Source organism: Manis pentadactyla, chromosome 2 (genome assembly GCF_030020395.1).
Source record: "Manis pentadactyla isolate mManPen7 chromosome 2, mManPen7.hap1, whole genome shotgun sequence".
NCBI classification, from domain to species: domain Eukaryota; kingdom Metazoa; phylum Chordata; class Mammalia; order Pholidota; family Manidae; genus Manis; species Manis pentadactyla.
In genome coordinates this window covers 17840371-17850611 of record NC_080020.1, presented here as the reverse complement: position 1 = coordinate 17850611, position 10241 = coordinate 17840371, and the positions used below count along the sequence as shown (strand labels likewise).

Genomic DNA, 10241 nt, shown 5'->3' with positions numbered 1-10241 from the left:
TTCACAAATGCCTAAGGTGCCTAACTGGTTTTCTTGGTTTCACTGCAGATGGCTGGTAATTACAGATATGCTTTGGTTATGTAACTATACTCCTATTATGTTAATGTGTGTGTGCAATTTAAGTAGTAGCTTAAAACCTATACATGCTGAAGTTACTCTACAAGAAGATATATCAAAGAAATACTCAATCTTCCCATGTTTTCTTCCGCCTGCTACTTCTATAGCTTTTCTTCTTCCTTCCTAATTACAACCCTTAAATAGAATTCGTGCCTCATATCAAATTTACCGAGTATCATAATTCTTCCAAGTGGTAAAGATACCTCAAGACAAATGCTGGGCATAGAAGCCACAGGGCATAAATATGCAAAGAAGTAAAAAGCTAACTTTTTCAAACAATAAGGCTTCTCTCTCACTTACCAACTTCACATTTCCCTGTATGGCCCCGGAAGATGACTGGTTAGCCAGAGACGGGTAAGATTCCTCAAGGGAGGAACAACCTAAGACAGGCACAGTCGCAGGGGGGCCATCAGGTGAGAAATTGGGGATCAACAGAGGTGAGGCTTAGAACCTCACCCCCCCGTTCTGAGAGAAATCTTCTGCATACGTGGATGTTTTATTGCCCTGGTCTAGCTTGGATTAACACATAGTCTACAGGCACACACCTGATCATCTACATGTGCTCTCTTACAACACTAAACTATGTTTTCTACCTTTATCTTGTATCTACCTACCACTTCAGCATTTTATTAAAAATAATAATAATAAAGAGAGAAATGTGGTATCCACATATAAATCAAGTATAAAAACCAAAGGAGTATTCATATTTGAACTGACTGTTTAGAGTTCATAATGCATGAGCAAAACCGAAAGTTTCTGTGATGACTGCCCTTGTACTGTTCACTATGTAACTTATTCATTATGTAAGAATTTGTTCTACATGTAAAAACTTGTTTGTTGTGCCTCAGAAGATTGGAGACTGACAAAAATTAGGCTTGGGGTGGATTAATGATTGTGCATTGAGCATTGACTCCCCTATACAGAATTTTATTGTCATTAACAACCATTTGATCAATAAATATGAGAGATGCCCTCACAAAAAAAAAAAAAAAAAAAAGGACAGACTTCCAATGGTAAAATAAATAAGTAACCGGGATGTAATGTATAGCATAAGGAATATAGTCAAGATATTGTAACAGCCTGGTAGGGTGATAGCTGGAACCTAGAATTATGTATATAAATGTTCTACCACTGTGTTGTACACTTGAAACTCATGTAATGTAATACTGTGTGTCAACTACCCTTCAATAAAAAATAATTATTAAAAAAAAAAAAAAAATTACATAGGATGCATTTAGTAAGCTAAATAAATACCCAGTCAATGCACCAACCCAGAGGTTCGGATGTCCTCTCCAAAGGGATCTGCTGGATCAAAGATACTATTTTTAAGCTCAGAGAGTTAAACTCATTTAAAAGAGTTAATCTTAAACTGTATTATTTTTGTCAGCAGAGCTGATATTAAAACCAATAGCAATATCACTGGATTCATAGGCCAAATCTTTTATTTCTATTCCCCATCATGGAATCTGGCAAAACAGTAACTATATTAGAGAGAACAGAATTTAATAACGACAGATTTTATAGTCAGAAAAACAGTGGTGCAAATCCTGGATCTTCCAGGACCCAGTGATAACAAACTTCAGCCTGTCACATACCTTTACTACATGTCAATTTCTACATTTGTAATGGGGATAAAACTCCGGATAGATAGCAATAAATAAATAAATAAAAGTTAATCTTATAAGTCCACCATTCAAAGAAAGAAAAAAGCTTACTACCATATATATTTTTTATTTGCTTATTTGCAAGTCAACGTGGGAAAAACTCTGGGTGACTTCATGAATCAATCATAAAACAGACAAAATACTTTCATCACGTCCTCTAACATGTTGATTAAGAAGCCAGAAACCTAGAACGTGGAAAAGAAATGCTAGCCTCATAGTTAAACATTATGTCCATAACTTTAAACAATACTAAAATATAATAGCACTTTGAATTATGTTTGAGTGGGTCGTTCACGCGCGTGATGCGATTCAAAATCATACACATGAACTACGGGGCCGCTTGTCCGCGAAGAAGCCCGCGTTGGAGACGGGAGGCCCTCGCCTCTCCGCCAAGGGGGACTCGCGCATCACCTCTCCCAGCCGCTCCTTTCGACCCGGAGGCGCCAAGACCAACCGCCGCGCCACTCCCCGCCTGCCTTCGGAGCCCCGGCTCGCGGGGATCGGCTGCCCGGCGGCCCGCCCACCGCCCGTTAGCACCTCCCCGGCGGCCCAGCCACTTCCCCGCCCCGACAGGCCCGTCCCCTCCGCCTTGTCCTCTCTGAGCCGCGACGCGAGCCGCGACGCCAGCCCTTCCGCCCCGTGCCCCTCGGCCCGCCCATCCGCTTCACGTAGGCCCTGTGAGGTTACGCGCTCCCGCCTCTACGTGATTGGTCTTTGGGCACGTCGCTCAGAAGTCCCGAACCCACCATTGGCGGGTTTCCCTGCTGAGTCACGCCAGTGGAGCGGCTTAGGGCCGAAGGAGAGCGCGGGGAGGAACCGCATCGTGTGTTGCAACCGATTTTCCTCGGCAGTGTGCTGAGCTGCTGCTATGGCGGCGGCTGCTGTAGAGGCAGCGAGTGTGGCTGCAGTTCCTATTTCGAGTACAGGTAGCTACGGCGAGTCGCCTGAAGTCAAAGGGGGAGCAGTTGGAGCCCTGTGCGTAGAGAAGGATGCGGCCTCGAAAGGCACAGAGGCCGCCGCGGACAGCGAGGAGGATGGCGAGAACGTGTTCGAGGTGGAGAAGATCTTGGACATGAAGAGCGAGGGGGTAGGCATGGCGCCGCAGGCAAAGGGGGGCGTGTGCTCCGGGGAGCGCTGAGGGGTGTGTTGCCAGGGGAGCCCGCGGGGATGCGCTGGGTGCTGATGGAACGAGGGCACACCGCTGCGCAGCGTTCACGGGGTCGTCAGCGTGTAGGAGCCTGCTGAAGGCCCCCGTCCTGCGCGGGAAAGCGGCGACGTCAACACGCGCCTCTCCGTGGTCCGGCGTCCTTTCGGTGTTTGCCGGAGCCATTATTGATTGTATGCCGTAAAACCTTCAGAATTCCCATTCGCCCTTAGACTCTCATCCAAGAGGAGGCATATAAAGTTTTTAAAACCTGACCGTTATTTTTCTCTCCTTGTGCGTTACACGATTGTAGCCGCTCAGTAACACTTGAATTTCCTCATTGCACCAGGCCGTGGCACTCACTGTCCCCTCGCTTGGTGAAATCCTGCTCGCTCTTTGAAGGACTCGAGTCCGTTTCACTCTGAAAGCCTTTTTTGACCTAGATCCCTGCAGAGTGAGGTGCTGCCTCACCTATGCCCTTAAGACCCTTTGTATAGATCTGTCTTTCAGCATTTAAAGCATTACCGTTCTTCCTGTGGATGTCTCTCCTGATACATTGTAGGCTCCTTTAATGCAGAGAATATGATTTTTACTAATCTTCCTATCACTGGTACTTAATCCAGTGCCTAGCATTCAGTAAGTGCTTAGTGTTGTTTAGATTATTGAGTGAGTGAATGAATTGTGGGCTGGAGGCTGTTGTGAAGGGGAGAGTGTGGAAAGATGGGCAGGAGAAAAAGAATTGTTTCAGTAGATGGATGTGAGCTGACCAAAGACACCCCCGCCGTCGTCGGGTTTCTATATTGTATTCATTCGTTTTATGTATTGTCTGTTATTTCCTATTTGTCATATGCTACCTTGTGTTAATTTTTTTGTCCATTCAGTAAATTTTTTCTAAATAAACTACTGTGTGCTAGGTGATGTGTTAGGTCCTGAGAATACAGAAATGAATTGTAGCATACACAGTTGGTGACACTGAAAAGTTCTGTTGAGTGTCAATGGAAATCCAGTGCCGTTAATATTGTTAGTTGCAGTACAGTAAAGATATGAACATGTTAAGTATAATTTTCCCAAATATATTTTAAGTATCTGGAAGTGAGAGGTGGAGCCAGCCTTAATCTGTTTTGTATCATTTAACAGTGCTTGGCACATGTAAGTAACTTAGAAAACACTTGACTAGGAGGGTAATATCTTCAGAATTAAGATGATTCACTTTAATTTTGCAGTCCCAAAGGACTGTAGACACCATACATAAAACCTCATATTCTAGTCAAAAGTGGATGAAGCTAAGAAACTTAAGTGTTTAAGACAGTAAAGGAGGCTTAGGCTTTAGTGGTATAAACAAGGTTGAGTAAATATGCTAGTTTGAGGGCCTTGGGGTTTTAGGTGCATTTGTGAATGAGTGAGTTATTAGATAGATAGATGATTAGTGCAGCAGAAGGACACTATGGCGGTTACTTTGTAAATGCTGCTGAGCCTGCCAGCCAGTTGACAAACGTAAAGGTCCTGATAGCCATTTGTTAGACCTTCTTATAGTGGAAGAGTTTAAAATACTTGGTCTGTTGATATTTCTGTGGTTCATAGCCACTGGCCTATGGTATTGTTACACACTAAATCACTGTGGTGAATGTTGGCTTGAGGGAATAGTATTAACACATTTATGTGTTAACCATGTTTTGTCTTTTTTTTTTTCCGTTTATTGCTCAGTGTAATCTTGTGTTTTCAGAAAAATTAAATGAATCTGACTGAAAAATTGGGTTTTTAGCTTCAGTTTTGAATCGCAGTCGTTTTACAAAATAAGAAAACTAGCTCTTAAAAGAAAAATTTTGTGGGCATTTCATTTGATTATTTAGTGTATAAATAAATGTTTTTTATTATACAATTTAGTGAATTATCGCAAAGCTAATAACTGTGTAACCCCCACCCAAGTTACAAAATACTAGGTTGCCAGCCCCAGAAATCTCTTTTGAATCCCCTCTTACCAAAGCCCCTTCAATCTCCCAGAAACACTATCCTGAATTATTACAAGGTAGTTTTTTCCATCTAAGCATGCATTGTTTAACACTTCAGCTTTACCTGATTTTTCCCCTTCATTTAAATAGAATCTCACCATACTTGTTATGTGTCTGGGTTTTCCTGCTCAACAGTATCTTTTGTGAGATTTAACCCATGTTGTATGGGGCTTTAATTTCTCTAATCTTCATTGCTACATAGTATTTAATTGCATAAATATATTAGTCTACCTTTTCTCCTTCTGTTGATGGGCATTTGGGTCATTTCCAGTTTTGGGCTGTTGTGAATAATGCTTCTGTGAACTTTATTGACTGTGTCTCCTGGTGCCTTGTGCACAATGCATTTCTCTTGGTTGCAGACATTTGAGAGAGGAATTGTTCAGACATAAAGGGCACATACATCTTTGGCTTTAAGTGGAAACTTTTTGAAACTGGTTGTACCTATTTTCACTACTACTAATGGTTTCAGAATTCCTTTTGTTTCACATCTTGGCAACACTTGATATTGTCAGTCTTTTTATTTTAGCTGGTATACCAGTGGGTATATAATGGTATCTCCTTTTAATTTGTATTTCTCTGGACCCTACATTACTAATCAGTGTTGAAATCATTGAGCATCTTTTCATATACTTACTTATTGATGATTTAGTTATCTTGTTTTGTGAAGTGCCTATTTAAATCTCTTCTTCTAATAGATTGTCTTTCTTTATTGATCTGTGGGAGTCCTTTGTGTATTCTAGATTCAAACCCTTTGTGGGTGATGTGTTACAAATCTCTTTTCCTGATGTGTCTTTGATGAATAGCTCATATGGTTAATGTAGGAAAGCTTAATCTTTGTCTTCATATTGAGTGCTTTTTAATGTGTGGTTTGAGAAATCTTTCCCTACCCTAGAAATTCAATTTTTTTGTTTGTTTTTTTCTAGAAGCCCTATTGTGTTGCCTTGCAGATTTTATATTTATACTTCCCTTGGAGTTGATTTTCTGTATAGTGTAATGTTGGAGTCAGGTTTCATTGTACAAATATGCTGTTATTCTTACAGTGCCTTGTAAATTTTTTAGAGTCAGCTTGCCAAATTTGCACATATAAAAACTTGGGGGTTTTATTGGGATTTGCATCAAATCTGCAGATAAATTTAGGATCAGTTTAATTTTTTCTAGTAATGTTTCATAGCTTTCTGTGTTAAGGACTTGAACATCTTTTCTTAAATTTATTAAGTATATTTAATATTTTTGATGCAGTAGTAAGTTGTCTTTAAAAATTTCAGTGTCTTGTTCATATATAGAAATAGTTAATTTTGTGTATATTTTCTCTTTTTTGGACAAATTCCCTTTTATTTCTAGTTGCTAAATACTTCTATGAATGGTTGTTGAATTTTATTAAATTTTTTTCCTGCATCTATGAGGTAATTGCATCATTTTTTTCCTTTATTCCATTCATGTGGCACAGTAGATTGATTTCCTAGTGTTAAATTGACTTTGCGTTCATAGAATAAACCAAAACTGTTTGTGATGTTACCCCTTTAAATGTTGGATTATAAATTTGTTTTATTTCCTTAATTTCTGCTTTTCCATCATATTCTTTCCTTAATTTGCTGGTCTTTTTCTAACTAACATCTTGAGGTGGATACATAGTTCATGGTTTTTCATCCTTTATTTTTTCAAATTGTTTGTCTTTAAAACTATAAACTACCTTCTAATTTTAGTTTAGCTGCAGCTCACAAATTATGTAGTATGTTTGTTTTCGTTCAGATAAAACCATTTTCCAATTTCCATAAATTATGTGCAAATACATTGCTGACTTCCAAACATTTGAGAGTATTAGTAAATGTTCCTTCTGCTTTAAAGGAATTTTTACTTTAACTGTAAAAATTATTGTAAAAATAATTAAATATAAAAATACCTGATTGTGTTCACTAAAACCTGTAATACAGCTGCCACCAGACAAATCAGCATTTACTTAGGAACTTGAAAGTGCAGGAATATAGGAAATAGAATAATTTCAATGCAAGAGGCTCTTCAGTGCTTCATATTCCTAATTATTGATTATGGTAATTGATATTTTTTAATGATGTGTACCCTGTTTATTTTAAGAGATCACATACTTTTACTTCTATCGTTAACATTATTGAAATTCTTAATTGTAGTGGGTTTTTTTGGTATTATTAATCTACAGTTACATGAGGAACATTATGTTTACTAGACTCTCCCCTTCACCAAGTCCCCCCCACAAACCACATTACAGTCACTGTCCATTAGGTAGTAAGTTGCTGTAGAATCACTACTTGTCTTCTCTGTGCTGCACAGCCCTCCCCGTGCCTTCCCCCATATTATGCATGCTAATCATAATGACCCCTTTCTTTTACCCTCCCCCCCTTATCCCCCCCTTCCCACCCATCCTCTCCAGTCCCTTTCCCTTTGGTAACTGTTAGTCCATTCTTGGGTTCTGTGATTCTGCTGCTGTTTTGTTCCTTCAGTTATTTCTTTGTTCTTATACTCCACATATGAGTGAAATCATTTGGTATTTGTCTTTCTCTGCCTGGCTTATTTCACTGAGCATAATACCCTCTAGCTCCATCCATGTTGTTGCAGATGGTAGGATTTGTTTTCTTCTTATGGCTGAATAATATTCCATTCTGTATATATACTACATCTTTTTTATTCATTCATCTACTGATGGACACTTAGGTTGCTTGCATTTCTTGGCTATTGTATATAGTGCTGCGATAAACATAGGGGTGCATTTGTATTTTTCAAACTGGGCTGCTGCATTCTTAGGGTAAATTCCTAGAAGTGGAATTCCTGGGTCAAATGGTAAGTCTATTTTGAGCTTTTTGAGGAACCCCCATACTGCTTTTCCACAATGGTTGAACTAATTTATATTCCCAGCAGCAGTGTAGGAGTGTTCCCCCTCCTCCCCAACCTTGCCAAAATTTGTTCTTGTTTGTCTTTTGGATGGTGGTGATCCTTACTGGTGTGAGGTGATATCTCATTGTGGTTTCAATTTGCATTTCTCTGATGACTAACTATGTGGAGTATCTTTTCATGTGTCTGTTGGCCATCTGAATTTCTTCTTCGGAGAAGTGTCTGTTCAGCTCCTCTGCCCATTTTGTAATTGGATTATTTGCTTTTTGTTTGTTGAGGTGTGTAAGCTCTTTATATATTTTGGATGTCAAGCCTTTATCGGATCTGTCATTTATGAGTATATTCTCCCATACTATAGGGTAGCTTTTTGTTCTATTGATGGTGTCCTTTGCTGTACAGAAGCTTTTCAGCTTGATATAGTCCCACTTGTTCATTTTTGCTTTTGTTTCCCTTGCCCGGGGAGATATGTTCATGAAGAAGTTGCTCGTGTTTATGTCCAAGAGATTTTTGCCTGTGTTTTTTACTAAGAGTTTTATGGTTTCATGACTTACATTCAGGTCTTTGATCCATTTCAAATTTACTTTTGTGTATGGGGTTAGATGAGGATCTAGTTTCATTCTCTTACTTGTAACTGTCCAGTTTTGCCAATACCAACTGTTGAAGAGGCTGTCATTTCCCATTGTATGTCCATGGCTCCTTTATCGTATATTAATTGACCATATATGTTTGGGTTAATGTCTGGAGTCTCTATTCTGTTCCACTGGTCTGTGGCTCTGTTCTTGTGCCAGTACCAAATTGTCTTGATTACTGTGGCTTTGTAGTAGAGCTTGAAGTTGGGAAGCGAGACCCCCCCCCACTTTATTCTTCCTTCTCAGGATTGCTTTGGCTATTCAGGGTCTTTGGTGGTTCCATATGAATTTTTGAACTATTTGTTCCAGTTTGTTGAAGAATGCTGTTGGTAATTTGATAGGGATTGCATCGAATCTGTATATTGCTTTGGGCAGGGCGGCCATTTTGACAATATTAATTCTTCCTAGCCAAGAGCATGGGATGAGTTTCCATTTGTTAGTGACCTCTTTAATTTCTCTTAAGAGTGTCTTATAGTTTTCAGGGTATAGGTCTTTCACTTCCTTGGTTAGGTTTATTCCTAGGTATTTTATTCTTTGATGCTATTGTGAATGGAATTGTTTTCCTGATTTCTCTTTCTATTAGTTCATTGTTAGTGTATACGAAAGCTACAGATTTCTGTGTGTTAATTTTGTACCCTGCAACTTTGCTGAATTCAGATATTAGTTCTAGTAGTTTTGGATGGAGTCTTTAGGGTTTTTTTATGTACGATATCATGTCATCTACAAATAGTGACAGTTTGACTTCTTTACCAGTCTGGATGCCTTGTATTTCTTTGTTTTGTCTGACTGCCGTGGCTAGGACCTCCAGTACCACGTTGAGTAACAGTGGGGAGAGTGGACATCCCTGTCTTGTTCCTGATTTCAGAGGAAAAGGTTTCAGCCTCTCGCTGTTCAGTATGATGTTAGCTGTGGGTTTATCATATATGGCCTTTATTATGTTGAGGTACTTGCCCTCTATGCCCTTTTTGTTGAGGTTTTATCATGAATGGACCTTGAATTTTGTCAAATGCTTTTTAAGCATCTGTGGAGATGATCGTGTTGTTTTTGTCTTTCTTTTTGTTGATGTGTTGGATGATGTTGATGGATTTTTGAATGTTGTACCATCCTTGCATCCCTGGGATGAATCCCACTTGGTCATGGTGTATAATCCTCTTGATGTATTTTTGAATTCGGTTTGCTAATATTTTGTTGAGTATTTTTGTGTCTACCTTCATCAGGGATATTGGTGTGTAGTTTTCTTTTTTGGTGGGGTCTTTGCCTGGTTTTGGTATTAGGGTGATGTTGGCTTCATAGAATGAGTTTGGGAATATTCCCTCCTCTTCTCTTTTTTGGAAAACTTTAAGGAGAATGGGTGTTATGTCTTCTCTGTATGTCTGATAAAATTCCAAGGTAAATCCATCTGGCCCGTGGGTGTTGTTCTTGGGTAGTTTTTTGATTACCGATTCAATTTCATTACTGGTAATTGGTCTGTTTAGATTTTGTGTTTCTTCCTTGGTCAGTCTTGGAAGGTTGTATTTTTCAAGGAAGTTGTCCTTTTCTCCTAGGTTTTCCAGCTTGTTAGCATATAGGTTTTCATAGTATTCTCTAATAATTCTTTGTATTTCTGTTGGGTCCATCGTGATTTTTCCTTTCTCGTTTCTGATTCTGTTGATGTGTGTTGACTCTCTTTTTCTCTTAATAAGTCTGGCTAGAGGCTTATCTATTTCGTTTATATTCTAGAAGAACCAGCTCTTAGTTTCATTGATTTTTTTCTATTGTTTTATTCTTCTCAATTTTATTTATTTTTTCTCTGATCTTTATTATGTCCCTCCCACTG

The 10241-nt window shown here is 39.1% G+C and overlaps 1 protein-coding gene across 3 annotated transcripts in view; it reads left to right on the top strand.

Moving 5' to 3' along the window:
• The first annotated feature begins 2435 nt into the window (after nucleotides 1-2435).
• MPHOSPH8 (M-phase phosphoprotein 8) overlaps nucleotides 2436-10241 on the top strand; it is a 47448-nt gene continuing 39642 nt past the window's right edge. The window contains exon 1 of one of the 3 annotated variants that reach the window (XR_005029791.2): nucleotides 2436-2868. Coding sequence is in view for 1 of the 3 variants with exons in the window: in XM_036910184.2 (XP_036766079.2) it covers nucleotides 2650-2868 (219 nt within the window). In the remaining 2 variants the exon portion in view is untranslated. The remainder of the gene's footprint in view (nucleotides 2869-10241) is intronic. The other 2 variants (XR_008993233.1, XM_036910184.2) reach the window with 2 other exon arrangements.